The sequence below is a fragment of the Grus americana genome, chromosome 11 (assembly GCF_028858705.1).
Source record: "Grus americana isolate bGruAme1 chromosome 11, bGruAme1.mat, whole genome shotgun sequence".
Classification (NCBI taxonomy): domain Eukaryota; kingdom Metazoa; phylum Chordata; class Aves; order Gruiformes; family Gruidae; genus Grus; species Grus americana.
In genome coordinates, this window is record NC_072862.1 from 16,112,465 (window position 1) to 16,129,675 (window position 17,211).

The window sequence follows — 17,211 nt, forward strand, 5'->3', positions numbered from 1 at the left end:
GGAAGGGCTTTTCCGGCTCCTCAGCTGGATGCTGTGCCACAGGCCGGCTGGCACCGCAGGGGTGAGTCAGTCTGTCTCTGCTGACCTCACAGGCTAAGCACTGGTTTTCCATAATTTAGTCCTGTGAAATCAAACCAAATACTTTCTGTGAAGGTCCTCCAAGAGCGCAGTACCACCAAGCTGAGGGAGGAAAAAAGCGCCCAGAGCCATCTCCACTCCTGAGGAGAACGCTGGACGAACTGGAGAGACGACACAGTGGGTATTTTTCACTGTGCCTTAGCTGTGCGACTCAGCAGCCGGAGGTTTTAGATACATGTCTGGAAATGCTGTGGCCTGCGCTGATTCAGCAGGCTTTTTGGGCTGCGCTCGATTTCCCGTCTGCAGATCGAGAGCTGGGATGGGACGAATGTGACTGTTGCTGGTGCTCACAGGGAAGGGCGTGAGGGCCCTTCTCAGAAGGGCTGTTTCCCCGGCTGGCCTGGCTGCAGCTTCTTCCCGTCCTCTTTGAAGGAGGAAGGCGTTTAGCATCATCCCCTTGCCGTTCGCCCAAAGCGCACTATGTGCCAGGCAAGCCAGAAGATCACACGCCATTTCCTGGTCTGCCGGCAGGTCAGGTGTGACTGTGGTTTGGAGTAGTGACCAGGCACAGCCCCAAAAGCCCAGGCCTTGTTGCTAAACCTTATTGGTGTCTTTGAGAAGTCTTGCCTCCTGATGCTGCCATCTCCCTGATGGGGAACGGTTCCATCTAATCCAGCTGTCCTGCTTGCTTTCTCAAGAGACGGACCGAGAGGCTGTGAAGAAGCTCTTGTTTCCAGACGGAAGCAGCGGCTCCCTGCCAGTCCCTCCCGACGAAGCGCAGGCAACGCAAGGCGCCGGCACGCCAGGTACTTGCTGTCCCGCGGTCAGCCGGTGTCAGCCCTCAGGATGGCTGTGTCTCAGCAGGCTCTTCCCCCAGCGCCCGCTCTTGCACGTCACGTCAGCGCCTCAGGCTTTACCTGTCGTCTCTGCTTTTTGGCAGTGCTGTCGGAGTCCGGAGAAGACCACCAGGCCAGCAGATACGATTTTTTCCAAGCGGACTCAGGTACTGAGCAGTCTTGCTGGGGTCCCTAAGTGGGAGACATGTCCCGAAAGCTGGCCATATCAAAGAGAAGTGCTGCAAGCTCACCAGTGGTGCGCAGGACGGACTAACATCCTGAATTGCTCCTCCAGATGCGGTCGGAAAGAGAATCGCAAGTGCTGACCTTCCCCAGAGGGCCGCAGGTGTTTTATGCCCCCCAGATGTGCGAAGGCGCTGTATGATAGGCACAGCAGCAGGCGTGATTTCCATGTGTGTCATAGTGGCGTGCTATATCGTGATCCATCGGCGGCGGCAGAAGAAAAAGTGAGTCGTTGATTTAGTTCTCCACACACGCGCGCGCACACACACACACACGCTGCTTGCGTAGGTGGCTGCTCATAGCCACAAAGCTTTTCTCGCCAGGCTGCTGCGGAGCAGCAAATTAGTGGTTGGCGAAAAAACTCTGCCGAGGCTTCTGCTGCTGCTGTCGGATGCTTCAACTTAATTCCTGGGCGGCCTTCTCAGGATCTTGCTCTGACTGGAGTTCAGGGCCGCAGCAGCCTCCTCTCTCCACAGGCGCGCCATGGCAGGTTCCGGAGACTGGCTGGAAGCCGGCAGTCATCCCTCGCGCCCGGACAGCCACACCAGCCAGAGCAGCACTGCCAGCCGCCCCGGCAGCCCTGAGAGCGGGACCGAAAACCAGCAGCCAGGGCTCCTGCCTGGCAAACCGGAGCGCTCAGCGCCCCCACGGCCCCCACTCCCGGCCTCCGCACAGCCATCAAGCCCGGACAGCGCCATCAGCCGGAGCAGCATCACCAGCTGGACCAGCAGCCCCAGCAGCCCTGAGAGTGGGACCGAAAGCCAGCAGCCAGCGCTCCTGCCTGGCAAACCGGCACGCTCAGCGCCCCCACGGCCCCCACTCCCGGCCTCCACGCAGCCATCACGCCCAGACAGTGCCATCAGCCGGACCAGCATCGCCAGCTGGACCAGCTGCCCCAGCAGCCCTGAGAGCAGGACCGAAAGCCAGCAGCCAGCGCTCCTGCCTGGCAAACCGGCGCACTCGGCCTCCCCGCGGCCCTCGGACCAGCCGGCCGCGCGGCCCTCGGACCAGCCGGCCGCGCGGCCCTCGGACCAGCCGGCCGCGCGGCCCTCGGACCAGCCCGCCGCGCGGCCCTCGCACCTGCCGGCCGCGCGGCCCTCGCACCTGCCGGCCGCGCGGCCCTCGCACCAGCCCGCCGCGCGGCCCTCGCACCAGCCCGCCGCGCGGCCCTCGCACCAGCCCGCCGCGCGGCCCTCGCACCAGCCCGCCACTCGGTTGCCACGGCGCCTGCACCCCCACAGGCTGACCCCAACCACTCGTCAGCTGCAGGATCAGTCTCGCGCCCTCCAGCCTCAACCCAAAAGGCCCCCCCGGCCCTCCAGACAGCGCTGAAGGTGGCCCCGCCAGGGCTGGCATTGCGGCACGCTCACAGACCCCTGACCGACAGCTTCTGGGACCAGTCGGCCGTTTGTCTCCGAATAAAGATCGATGGAACTGTTGCACAAGTGTCCGAGTGGTACCAACAGCAAACCCCACGAGGCACCAGCCCGGTGCAGCCGTGGATGCCCACGGTGGCAGCAGGCAGGGGCCGGGCACAAGGCTCCTCCAACCAGTGGCGCAGCCACGATGCGCTGGGGGAGCCCACGGCCAGCGACACCAACCTGAGCGCCGCACGGTACGGGAGCCCCACCTGGCCAGTGGCACGGACTGGTTTATTGCAGCAGGGTCATCTGGCCATGGACCTGCTCAAATGGCATACTCAGGAAAAGAGGGAAGGCATCTAGAACAGCTCCAGGGACACAAGCCTGACAAACAAGCCTGCTGGGGGCAAAGCAAAGGTCCTTGCTTAGTAATGGGCCCTAACTGATGGGCCATCACCAAGTGGGGGTGCTGTCAAGTATCTCCGCATCTGGGTGCTGAGCCTCCTGGTCAGAGCCTCCCTGAGCAAGGCTTTTGCTGCCTTGGGAGTAACAAAGTGGTGGCCCCCACACCCCCGCTTGAACAGCCTGTGGAAAGGCTGGCTGAAGCATTGGCACCAGCTCAGCTGTGCTGATAAGGCTGTGGCCTCCGGACACGGAAGCAAAACACACATTTAGAAGCAAAACACACATTAACAACCAAGGCTGTTCAAGTGTTGAGGAGGACAGGGTTTTAAGGCTTCTGCCCGGGAAGTGTGGATGATGGTTTTTTCTCTCCATTGCTTTAGCGAGGGTTTCAACACAAAGTTGGTCAGAGGGCTGGAGCACCTCTCCTATGAGACCAGGCTGAGCGAGTTGGGGTTGTTCAGCCTGGAGAAGAGAAGGCTCCGGGGAGACCTAATTGCGGCCTGCCAGTACCTGAAGGGGCCTACAGGAAAGCTGGAGAGGGACTGTTAATCAGGGAGTGTAGTGACAGGACAAGGGGGAATGGGTTTAAACTGACAGAGGGTAGATTTAGATTCGATGTTAGAAAGAAATTCTTCCCTGTGAGGGTGGTGAGGCACTGGCACAGGTTGCCCAGAGAAGTTGTGGAGGCCCCATCCCTGGAAGTGTTTAAGACCAGGTTGGATGAGGCTTTGGGCAACCTGGGCTAGTGGAGGGTGCCCCTGCCCATGGCAGGGGGGTTGGAACTAGATGGTCTTTGAGGCCCCTTCCAACCCAAACCATTCTATGATTCTATGATGATTCTACGAATGAACTGTGTGACTTGCATTTTTTTAATGCCACAAGGACAGATTCTGATCAAAGAACTCATGTAAGAGACATTTAGGACAGTGGCAGAATTTAGACAGCTAGAGATACTTTGGTGACTTTCTGGCTCACAAATAAGTTTTCTTTCAAAATGAAGTGCTGATTATGAACATTGCTTGTAGAGATGGATAGCACTGCCTAGACTATTAAAAACATCAGGTTTGGGTAGAAATTTTCCTTTCTCAAAGATGATGTAGCAGATTTCATTTAACAGAGCTTCTAGAGTTCTCTTTTTTCCCTAAAATATTAATAATGGGCATGTTTCAGAACGTTAGCATTACTTTGCTTTTTTCTCTGTAATGCTTCTATGAGTCCCCACCGCGGAAATAGACCAAACTTGGAGAACGTAGTATAATGGCAGTCTATTGCACTGCCTGGCATTTCAAGTTTCATGCAACCACTTCATATTTGAGTTTCTCCTTTAAAACCAGCATTAGCATGCTTCATAGCAATAAACAGTATGCTATAAGATTGATTGGAGACAATCTTGTGATTCAAAATAACGATGCTTGTTTGGGATTCTCAGCTAATGAAATACTAAACAAATTGTTCCATTTGTTCTACTATTATCGTAACTGGAAGCAATGGCAAGAGAAATTACAGACCATTAGCACACTGAATTGCTTCTTTTTATTAAGCTAAAAGCAGTCTCATCTCTCAATTCTCATGAAGGGTTAAGCTCAAAGGTCCACATGGACATTACTGGTCCATTCAGTTGGTGTAGCTAAGGCCAGTTTCTGTAGCAGAAGGCATACGAGAAATGATACAGATTTTATAATTAATGATGAAACTTCTAAAAAGTTAGTTGTGTATTCACTACCATCCTAAATGGCCAGATCTCCATTGGCCACAGTCTTCAGCCGAGGGAGGCACATTTATATGCTGTCACCAGTGCACTGATTGAAAGGGATGAAAAAATAAAGCTCGATCATAGCCTCACCCAAAAAAAGCCCCTCCGTATAGAAAAGCACCAGTTAACTGTGCCTGTGAGCTCTTCAAAGAAGAAAGACTGTTCAGAAGAAATACAAGTCCGCTTGCAACTGGTCAGCACTGGTAGGTCGTTACAGCTAGTAAGGCTAGTAGAATAAACCTGAGTGTGCTATTCCTCTTCATTGCCACAAGGAGAATACACTGCTGTTATCAATTAACTACTTGCTATGCATCCGACACTGAAATCAGTTTTAGGTTAAGAAATTGGTTTCAGGTTAAGAAATTGGAATTATTCCAGATGTTGCCGAATTGTCTCGATTGTCCCTTTTTTTCACTGAAAATTTTCTGTGAAAAATATTTATTCTGTGGGTTGTCTGCAACCATAGGAGTGTCTTTGCCCTTCATGATTCACTAAGTCTACCACTTGGTTACTCACCTTAAATCACATAGCTTTTTTTTTATTATTCCTTCATGGGGTAACCTAACTTTTTTGAACAAAAAGAGGTGTATCTTCTGTGTTTGCAATTATCCTTTCCAGTTACTAAATATATGTCCTATAAGACTAGAAAATCAAAATAGAGAAACCTATTGGGTTTGTACCAGCACATCCAGTGTCTACAATGCCAGGACTATTAATTCTTAATTTTGCTTATAACACTTCTCTTCTGCAATCACACTTGAAAACAGAAGCTCATATTCCCAAGTGCTCCTAGTAAGTGAAAAGAGAGCCGCAAGTATCAGCAAAGCAGATCAGGGAGTTTGATTTCCAAGAGTGTTCATGGATACTTTACTTTTGTACTCACCAATAACTGTTAGGAAGAATTTTCACAAAGTAAAATTTAAAGTACAGTAAATAAAGAATAATCATATGATATCACCATGATGTGTAATTAGTCACAAAGAAAAAAAGTGATGAAGAGAGGAAAATACTGACCTGAATTTGGATTTTGAGATGGTTTGACTAGAAGAAAAGGAAAATACATTTTTAAGAATGTGGAAAAAATTAATACAAATTTGTTCTCTTTAGAATTTTGCAAATCAATACATTGGAATTACATATACATAAAGACAAGCTTTTAACAAAATGCATCATGAATGGTGAAATTCTATTGTCTGTTATTTATTTTCTGAAATACCATTCCTAAAGCATTACAAATTTTCTAAGTGAAATCTCCTTTAAAACCAAGTAAATAAACTGCTCATGTAGAAGCTGCTTGGAAGTTGTGAAAGTCTGAGCAAATAAACAGTGAACACCATGGGATATAGAAATACTCCCATACATTCCGTAATTGCCTAAAAAATACATATTCTCCAGATCATGCACAATTTAACAGAAAACCTTTCTTTTTACATATCATAAGGGACTTGCATTCTTTTCTTATTATTGTGGCCAATAATTATATTTTATAGAAGCTTTCAGGAAAACATGACTCCGCTTGAAGTTTAGTTGAATTGTTTTATATCTTAACTTGAGAATTTTAGGAGTGGTCTAATGCTGTATTCATTGGTCTAATATTAAACTACCAAAAGGCAAAAAAACCCCAACCGTCATACAAAGCCTGACAACTTTAAAGCAGTTTTGCCTAAATAAAAAATGGGGAAAGAATGATTCTTTTAAATTTTGAGATGATGAAGGTGGGTACTTGAAAACAGTCCGTGTACTCACCATAAACTCCCACAGCACGCTGGGTTCTCTCCTTCTCCACTCACATTCTCTGTGTTCACGGATTCAGTTTCGCTGGTGGGCATGCTTGCTGTTAGGAGACAGAAATTGCTTTAGATTGATAGCCAAGCACGGCATTACACAGAATGTGATCTCCTGTTCTATTGCAAGCATGCCTCCGCTTTTTGCGGGTCTAATGAGAAGATCTGAGGAACAGCAGATGAAGTTAGACACTTCATCAGGCTTCCTCTTATAACAAAAGAAAGCACGCAGAATTCCAGAATGTATTATAGCTTTTTTGTTTCTTTTCAATGATTCAACATAACTGTTGAAAATGCACTACAGAATACAATGTAGAGGAGTTTTGTTACAAAGAGCATGCTACCCCTAGTAGAGAAATAAATCTGAGCTAGGTTTTGTGACTCTTCATTTTAAGAAGTGTTCTGTTAACACTTTGGAGGTGCTCATCAGTTTAAGTGGTGTTAACATGCTCGCTAATTCCAAGAAATGTCATCGAAGTTCTTCTGAAAACAGGAACTATCACACTGATCGTACTGACCACTCTATGGCAGAATGGGTGCTACAAAGAATGATGAGAACTACTACTAAGAAAAAGGGGATTATTACATTTGTTACACAGTGAATTACTGTATGTATAGTGGATCATTTCTGAATCATTAGCAATTGCAGCTAATGGTTTTTTTTTTTTTTAGACAAAACTAATTTCCAGATTGGTCATCACCGTTTATCTTCAACTGAAATATAGAGGGAGGACAACATATATCAAAAGGTGTTCGGAAATGATGAACAGGCAAAATTCTCAGGACTATCTAGGAGAGAACACTACTTCCATGTCTGCAAAGCAAACATGAAAGGAAATCCTCGGGAACGAGGAAAGTGTAAAATTAATGTTGCTGGTTTATACGTAGAAATACCATATAAAGCAGGAAAAAATGAGAGGTGGAAGATGCACTGAAATTACTGTAGAACAGCAAAACCAAAAGAAAAACAGAGTATCTTAAAGGTATTCTGGGGTGTACCTTCTGCTGTTTTGGTGGTTTACTTGTTTGGATTTTTGTTTGTTTTGTTGGGGAGGGTTTAAGCCAATGTCCATGGACTGAGAGTACTGAAGGCAGAAGGGCTACAATGCCTATTTCTCTTAGGGATGTCTCAATATTTTGGTAGCCTAAAGGAGGCTTAAAGCAGGCTTAATTACACATATCTTAATGTAAGTGAGACTCAACAATCAGGCCTTGAATTAGAAAATTTGTCTACAGAGCAGGTACAAAATGAGAACTGTTAGTTTCTCTGCACAGCCTCTATATTGCCTCAACACCAACATAGAGATACATGGAAGTGGTAAATGGTCGTTCGGTTTCCATGCCCATCAATTCATCCAAGTTGAGAGACTGACAGGTCTATGCAGGCTAGATGCTCAGCTACAACTTGCAACAGCTGAGAATCTGTCCCCATAAATGTAAGTCACCATTACAGGAAATGTTAAACACAGAGTTGGCATAACAAAGAAAGATCCAAAATGTCCATGCAGGTGTTTGAATAAACAAGGCACTTCAGGCAGTAAGCACAGCAAAACCTTCTTTCACAAGGTTCTTCTATTTTGATGATTAAAATATTACTGTAATTGCTTTATATATGATAAATCCCTGGTTAGCACCTGCAAGTGCCTCAATTCTAATATCATGCTTCTCTTTAAAAATCAGTTTTAAAAAATGAATATTGCTAGTCTTGTGTGAACTTCACAGCTCACAGTCACAGAGTTCAAAAGGAATTTCATTCAAAAGTAAAGCAGTCTTTGCTGATATCCAAATTCAAGAATTAAAATTTCAAAGGGTTTAACAAAAAAAAAAAAAAATTACAAAACTATTTCAGATTTAGCCTCAGATCTTCAGAACAAATAGTTTTTATTTAAAAATGCCAGGATCTTTTGCAATAAATGCAAGGAAGGAGTTTCCCCGTGGGTAAAGAACTGAAATGGTTGTCTGGTGCTGGGCAGCTTGCATGCTGTTAGGAGACACAACGTTATAGCCACCTAATGATGAACGCTTTAGCACATGTGATAGGAAACTGCAAAATATGAGTGCAGAAGTCTTGTTTCATACATGGTTACTAAGAGCTGCTATGAAAACAGAGCTAGGCCCACTTTTGCAAGGATTACATATGTGCAACCTGTCTCTCACACTTGTGTTTCAAATTTATCAACCTTTCCTCCATCTAAAAGCAGTACCTAGAATCCAGTTCTTCATAAAGTGTCACACAAATGCTATTATTTAATACATGCCAAAGTAATATAAAGTAATATAATTTTAATTCAAGTCTACCCAGACTTGATGCATTAACCCACAGTGAGAAATACCAGCCCTTTTTGAACATGACTGCATGAAGAAAAACAAAGTACCAAAGAAAAAAAACTTCGTCCCCAATGAAGCCAATGTCAGTTCTGCTAATTACTAAATACAGCCAGAACGTTACTCTCTCTCAGAAAGGGCTGTTGCTCTAGCTCCATTAGTGACTTGCAGGTGCTGTGTTACAAAAACGGCAGAGGAAAAGCAGAACCATAGACTGTTCAGTTTACATTAGAAACTCAGCTATCGTTATACTGTAATTTATATGCCAAAAGAAAAACTTGACAGAAGTAATGAGAAAGGCACCATGTGGAAGTCTAGCTCCAGCCACGCTAGCAAGTCATGAAATCTTTAGCCAGAAGAAAACAGCAGCAGCACTGCATGACCACATCCACTCTCACTAATGCAAGCAACTTGGCAAGTCTTGAAAAGACTCAATTTCATGACCACAGCTTTTTAAGGGTGGTGTTCATTGGGCAAAGTACAACACACAATGAACTGTGGAAAAACCATCTGACTTCAGTGAGGCCAGCTTTGAGGTCATTAAACTGCTACTCCAGTATTCAAAGGAAGATACCAAATTTTCTCTATTCTTTATTCACCTTTTGCCCTTATTTTACTGGCATTCTTCTGGAAATATTATCTAGATTTCTAGATAGTATTAGCTCTCTTCAATTATGGCAACTAGTTTCAAACAAAAGAATGCTTGCATTAGGCAATATAAACAACCCATATAGCATGCAGCTTAATACTTTCCTGAGTATATAGAAAATAGGTCAAATACATCAACCACTACATTTTATTTCTGTGGATAAGAAAATAGATTTGTTTTCTCATGTTACAGTGTTCACTATTTACTCTAAACAGTTGAAAAATTTGCTCTAAACAGTTTTCAGATTTTAGAGCAGGGATTTCAAACTCCACTCCACGACATAACGTAACTAATGCACAGCTAAGCACAAGTCAGTGTCCATCAGCTTTGATATGTCCTAGTCAGCTGGAGCTGGAAGAAACAAACTCCATAATCCTGCAATATGACAATTTAGTGTCGCTGTAGAATCCAGAAGCAGGCTTAATTATACCCTGAATTATTGAACTGTGGTGGCAAGTATTATTGTTGGAAAAGTTTTCCTCTAGAAAGTAGACAATATTTTAATTTGGCTCAACTTCAGCTATGCATTTTTGATCATTTCCACACTGAGGCACCTTGGGTGGCTTTCTGGTTACACATGCCAAAAGAAAAGAGCTGCAGAAGTGGAGTGACCTGCACAGCTAGGCAGATAATCTGTAATAGCTACTAGAGAGAATCTTACAATTATTAAAAAAAGGTACTGTACTGGCAAAATTTTAGATCAACCTTGCAAAATGGTCATCTGTTTGCTAGCAACATCCAACCAACTCCATGAGCTCCAAAATTCTCCTAATTCTTTCTCAAATCAGTACGTGGATTTTCTGAATCCTTTACACCAAATCTTTGAGGTAATCAAACAGGAAAATGGAACAAAAAAAATTCCTCAAAGAGGCAACATTATCATTGCAAATTCATCTCAAATTTTTCTAAGTCTGCTGTATGCCCAGAAAACACATCGGAAAGAAGTAGTACTATCTGTTCTGACTGTGAAGCTCCTCAGGGTAAACTCATTTTAAGGAGGGGCTGCCTGGAAGACGTTCTACATGATACTGTAGTGAGGTATCTGTTTTCATAGTGCAGATGTAATGTTGATACTATCAGCATTCACTTTTATAGGCTCTCTTTTTATAAGCAGCCCACTGAAACTCAATATAAGGTTGAATGGTTGCATAGCAATGGAAGGAGAGAGAAATAATCAGTCCTCATTACAAAAGCATCACTGAACCAACCACTTCTAGCCTGAAGGATGACACTATGAATCTTGGGGATGTTGTATACTCTACAGATGTGGTGCTTTTAATAGAAATAGAGGTAGAAGTAATACAAAGAAAAATATTTATGGTGAGATTTCTAATCCAGTGGTAGTCTAAGTTTGAGCTACTCAGATCAGCATATTAGTCTCACAAATAGAGAAAGAAGTAGACTTAGGCCACCAATTTGTACTTTGGAAAAATCCTGCTCATAAAAAGGTGTAAGGTATACCTGCCCTGCCAGACACAGATGAAACTCAGTCAGTGCCCACATGCTTGAGAATGCTTTTGACCAGCAAGGTCAGGTACTGGTAATGAGACCACATTTGCGGCCAGCAGACAACAGCAAGTTTCCAGCCAGTTCCATGATGCTTCATGACTGACATCAGAACCTGAACCTGCTAGTTTAAAGGCTATGTTGAAACATATATCCAAAGTAAAATTGCAACCGCTGTCTTTTAGCAATTTTTATGCAAAAATTATTCCAGCCTGTAAAGTTGTGCAAGCTAGTAGACTATTTATGTAACAGTTACACAAATAATTTCAAGCAGACTCAGTATTTGTAGAAAATGAGTCCATTGGGTCCTAGCAATTTCTGAATTAACATTCTGCATTCTCTAAAGTAACTGGATCAGATTTGTCAGCCTCAGTCTGAGCCACAACAGTGATTCTTAGGACAGCAAGGAAGCCAGTTGCTCCAGTAACTTTGTAGTAGGTAGGATAAAAACTAGATCGCCTAATAACTACAACTGTGATTATGTCAAATCAATATGTTGGTCAGCATTAAAAGACTGCAGATTTGAAAATAACTATCACACTCTAAAAAAACCCTGTCCATCTCCATTGTGGGTCGGAAAGAAATTGAATAAAACACAAATTACAGAAACAAAACCATCAATAACAAGAGGGGATAGAGTAAAAGTTTGTTATGTTTTGTTAGATTCTATATTAAAAGTATAAATAGTAAATATTATCATCATACTGCTTGAAGATTACACTATGATCCATTATAAAGCTTGTAAAATACTTTAATTTCTTCACATCTGAATTTAAAATACATTTGTTATCTGATTTACCTGACTTTGAAAAGGAAAACCTATTCTTCAACTAGAACAGTCACAAAGACACTTCAGTGGAAATCTAAACGGATTAAAGGCTATGCTTTAGGAAGGTAGAGCACTGCAGCACCAGTCTATTTCAGACATGCACCTAAAAGAGCAGAACTGCATGCACGAGTGTCTACATGCTAAAGATGTATATGCCTTTGTTACAGAAAACGCATACAATATGTGCTGTCAAAAGCTAACACATCAAATGCAGTATTGGCACAAAAGAAAGTTCAACTGCAAATCAGAACATGTTTTACCATGTTTATTGGAAGAACGGCCAAAGCAACTAAGTCTGCTTTTCTTCTTTTCTTCCATTAAGTCAGCCAATGTAACCCCTTCGCGTTAAGTACATGTAATCCCAGCATTTACACAGTAGATGGCAGCAGTTGCAACGCAAAAAATAAAAATGTGTCCATATATACAACACGAGCAATTTCAGGCAAAACAAATTGAAATTACCGGCAGCATAACTAATCAGAGCTAAATCCCTCACCTCTCATTGATTTTTGCATTTTGAGCTAAATATGCAATGCTTTGAAGTCAATAGAAGCTTTTCATTGACTTCAGGGTAACTAGCTATTGGTTCATAATAAAGACTTATGACTTTTACTAAAGGCATATTTACAATTCCAGTAGTTAAAAGGTATTCCATTATTCAACAGCACTGAATACCTGCCCAGTAGCAGCAGCAGAGAGGTACAAATACAGGGGGTTAATATATATATATTACTTGACTTAATGACTTCTCTGGTTAGAAATTTTAAAATGCTGGGGTTGCTGAACATAAACTACATTTTTAAAGGATAACGTAAGAAGCTGTTAATCACCAATTTAACTGCCATTGAAATCTGTACCGTTTCCTGCCATAGAGAGATCTTCTGCATCCTAAACCCAGAGCTCTTCCATATCGTTGAAGAGCATCATGGTGACCTTCCATCATCACAAATCAGCAGTAATCTTGATCATCCAGAGGTTTAGGTATTCAAAGTAGGGACACAGTTGTCTAAAAGCCTGCAAATGATTACTCTGTCGATCTTGAGACCCAGCCCTATCTTATGCTTCAAAGACAGTTCCAAACACACATCACCAGTATAGTTGGACTTACAACTCAAGATGATTAACCTGGTGATAACTAGCTAAATTTCACCTGACTTCCTGTAATAAACTGTAGCTTATTATCATAACTATGCTCCTAACCCAAAAGCTTCCCACAGAATAACTGGATAGATAGCTTGTGTTGTCTCTCATCATACCTCCCCATGCAATGTGATATGCAGCAGAACATGTCTTGAATGCAAGGAGGTGGAGCAATTCAGCAACCCTTCCTCCTTTACACCCTGTTGCACCCGATATTAAAAATTAAATTCCATGCCACACATTTAAGCACATCTGCACAAATCCAGAGGAGTGCTAGAAGATTGCCTATTCACTGGACATTTCCACTCAAAATACATATGCATGCCTGAAAGTTAATTCTTCAGATTCTATGATTTATGAAAGACCTATATGACCTACAAGCTGTTCAAGGAATGCTGGAGCAAATGGTTCTTTTGCAGCATATTAACAAACATTCAATTTGAACAGGATGCAAAAAGTTCCTGGGATTTCACCCGCAGACTTGGAAACCAAGTCCATCAGCACCATAGCTGACAGCGTGGGCATTCAACACACTTGTGCAAATTTGGCATCACCTACAATTCTGCATGGCAGTCTTGTACAAAGTGTATTTACTCCATAAAATGTACAATCTTTTACTTCTCAGTCTTGGGATTTTATACTGATACTCAAACCCACAGTTTATGTATTCCTTCCACACAACATTAGTAGCAATAACCAAGGATAGTGAACTAGTGGCTTTTTTGCTCTGCTCTATATAAAAAAATCTGTATGTGCTATTTTCATATAGACATAAATTATTCCTTTCTGGGTGATGCTGGCATCAACATCAACCCACAAGTTGCTTTCCAGCCTCTCAGAGTCATCTTCTTTCCTTCCAGTCTGTAACACAGATTCATACCCTGCTCTTACTGCGAACTAAAGGTCTAATAAAATTCTGAAACTCAAAAATATAAAGATTTTTTAAAAACTTTACATGCAATACAGAGATAAGTTTAAAAACAGATACCTCAATATCAAATCACATAATTTGCACTATTTTACTACTACTGAAAAATACTATGGTTTAAAAGAATAGTTCACAATAAATTAGCAGGACTAGAAGAAAAAGGACAGTAATAATGTATTATTTCAACACAGAAAATAATATTCCAAGTTGCCTTTGACAAACCACTTGTAGATGCATTTTCTTATATATACTCAATGGTATCTAAATGAATAAATATCATGACTTTCCGGAGTATCACATGAATAATAAGGTGCTATTTAGCATTAGTATACATATTGAAATTTGGACTTTAATCTTACATTTAGTATTAAATCATAAACCACATCCTGAATTTGTGTTCTCATTTATGTACAGCACTAAAAGTTCTCATGGAAACTTTAACCGCTACTATGTAAACACGGCTAGGAGGCTAAAATAACCTCTACTAAATTATGACATTAAAATACTGCTGCTGTTCAAAATTTCTAACATAGAGAAACTGATTATAACTTTTACAGTTGTTGCAATATCATGAAACTAACTTGTTCTTTTGCATTAGGACTCAGATCAGAAGCACTAGAGGGCCACTACAGCTTAAATTACCTTTCCCATAATACACTATATGCTACTGTCAAATACATACATTGTAAGTAAGTGATAATTCTATTTCTCAGTGTCAAAGAAAAATACCACAAGATTTCATTTATTTCACACCCAGTTAATACATCTAGTAAAAAAAGATTTTATGTAGTTTTCTTTAATATCAGAAAAAATATCCAGAATGTCATTTCCCTACTTCAAAACTCAAAGAAATCCTCACTATTAGCACAAGGTTATTTCTTGACTGCAGTTTTGGCCATATTTTTAAATTTTTTTTTATATTGTTATTATTTCTATTGCATGCACCTACAAACACATATTAACTGACATGATCACTCTGTTAACGAACCCTTTTGCAAACTGGAAATCAGAAAGCGACATCAGATAGGCTGCATTCCCCTAGTGGAACACCCTTTAAAGCATCAAACTGTCCCACACAGTAGTAGTACTGAGTAAAGAACACGTACTGTTCCGTTTGCCTTCTTCATCAACCTCTTCATCATTCTCAGGGTCAATGTCTTCTGCCTGTGTAATCCAGTCTAAATATCCCTTCAGATCTTCTTCAAGCTGCTGTTTTTCACGTAGCTTCTGAAAGTCCCCCCGGGCCTTGGCTTTTTCTCTTTCCTTGGAAAATTCTCTATCAAATTCAGATAAAGCAGAAAAAAAAAATACTGATTGCCAAACTCCCAGGCATTTTGACCTAGGGAATAACATACTGACATAGAAAATGAACTGAATAAACTATACCGAAAGTTTTGAGAGCTTCTTTGAAAACAAGACAATGGTGCGAAGAAGTCAGGGCAAATCCCTATCACATTACATCAAAACTTTCAGAGCTTTTATGATTTAATTGAAAATTAAGCAGTGTTCTTGACTCCTCCGATGTGGAAGAGTCCATTTTTCCCCCCTTCCCCCCCCGGCCCCATTTAGTTATGTGCTCTTCTACATGGATTTTAAAATTTTACAATCAGTTTTATGTAATGGCTACAAAGAGAAATTGACTTGCAGTAATGAAGTAATTTCAAAGAGTTGAGTACTAGTTTCAATGAAAAGGAAATTCTAGCAGTCAGTTCTAAAAATCCTTCCTCTTCCAGCCACGGTTTATTGGCCATGTCCAAACATACTTATTTCAGTGCGCGGTTCACAGAATTCCATTAACAAGCTCTCTCTCACATCGTGCATAGACACCTGTGCTGTTCGAGATACGGATATTTTGCCCTTTTGCTCTCTGTAACAGAACTTAGAAATCCTGTTCTCACAGATCAGAAATGCATCCTTTTATAGAAATTGAATCTTCTGTCTCAGTGCCCCAATCTCAAGACAATGTATTTGACTGTCTGTCTAGTGTAGTTCACGATCTGGGTCAATCCTTAAATTATCATGGAATGATAATTAAAATAATTAAGCCATGCTCTTTGAGGAGGAGGCTGGATAAAATGGCCTACTGAGTTCTTTTCCAACCTGAATTACCCCATGAATCTATGATTCCCTTAACGATATATGACTCAAGACAACTATCAAGTAAATTCTTGCATCATGACACTATTACAACATTTGATATGATACGCAGCTCCAAATGGGTAACTGCCTTCACTAGAGGGATCAAACATTTTCCAATTTATCTGAGTATCAATATGTACCAGGGGTAGGCAAGCATCTTTCAAATGGTATTGTAACTACATACTGACTCAGTATTTAAAATTAAGCCTATTCTAACCTGTTAATTTTACAATAGGCCTGAAATTAAACCTTAAAAATGCCTATAGTAATTTCATTTACTATGAATTTGCAACCCCTTCATTTATTGTGAACTTTCACTTGAAAATATTCCCCAATTGATACACTCTCAAGGGGAAATTTATTAAAGCACTCAATAATATCCTTTTTCAAGTGGAAAAATATTAGGAAATTAGTGTAAGACTTGCAAAATATTTTAATGAGGTGAACACAATTATCAATATGATGCTGCCCTGCCAACAAAATATAGCAGAATAATAGAAAGTCTCATAATTTTTCAACATAGCATTTCAGTTCGGTAACAGATATTACTTATTTGGAATTGCAAAGATACAATCTCTCCAGGTTGGGCGTTTTTTAATTTTATTTCTGTTTTATTTGCAGTTTTAAAACACATCTTCTAAATACTAAATTTCTGCTTTGATATTAGTAAAATTCAGAGTTAAGCTCTTTACACACAGCCATACAGATTTTGCATTTTTTTTTAATGCTGTGTTGCAGAAGCTAAATGCTTTCTGCTGCAAAAGCTAAGAGGCAGGCACTACACCTTTTACAGTTGAGGACTTAATTCAACAAAAATTCTGTTTGGCATGTGGAGATCATGCTGTTCCATCTGATGGCACTGTAACAAAGCTGAAGAACGCCAGTGCTTGCTTTGCATTTGCTACCCTTCACTTAGCATCCAAGGACAAGGTCCTTCCCAAAGGCCATCTCTTCACAAAAACGCTCGTGAAAGAGCGCTCAACAGATCTCTCAGAGAGAATTGCTTTTTAAAAAAAAAAACAAAACGATTTCATTGTTTTGGCAGAAGATGTCACAAGCCTATAAGAAATTATTTGGTTTATGGAATGCTGGGTTTAAGCTTCTCTCAGAGTATCAAAGAGACCGTCCTTTGCATCTGATTGAGGCAACATATTCATGACTCACTCCATAGGCAGTATCTTTGAAAAAAAGAGCTATCATGGCATAGTATGAAATCCAAGGTAACAAGCCTTGCT

At 41.7% G+C, this 17,211-nt stretch overlaps 1 protein-coding gene and 1 long non-coding RNA gene across 12 annotated transcripts in view; one reads left to right on the forward strand and one right to left on the reverse strand.

The window, feature by feature from the left end:
- Positions 1–17,211, reverse strand: part of CACNA1D (calcium voltage-gated channel subunit alpha1 D) — a 199,955-nt gene that overhangs the window by 83,837 nt on the left and 98,907 nt on the right. For 10 of the 11 annotated variants that reach the window (XR_008578761.1, XM_054837668.1, XM_054837669.1 and 7 more), the window contains exons 9-11: positions 14,944–15,113; positions 6,423–6,510; positions 5,691–5,717 (exon numbers count right to left, since the gene is read on the reverse strand). Coding sequence is in view for 10 of the 11 variants with exons in the window: in XM_054837668.1 (XP_054693643.1) it covers positions 5,691–5,717; positions 6,423–6,510; positions 14,944–15,113 (285 nt within the window). In the remaining variant the exon portion in view is untranslated. Of the gene's footprint in view, positions 1–5,690; positions 5,718–6,422; positions 6,511–12,029; positions 12,108–14,943; positions 15,114–17,211 lie in introns of all 11 variants that reach the window. The other variant, XM_054837674.1, reaches the window with a different exon arrangement.
- On the forward strand, positions 547–1,291 carry LOC129211149 (uncharacterized). Its single transcript, XR_008578764.1, has 3 exons — positions 547–884; positions 1,019–1,081; positions 1,210–1,291. It is a non-coding gene; the product is annotated as an uncharacterized LOC129211149 (long non-coding RNA).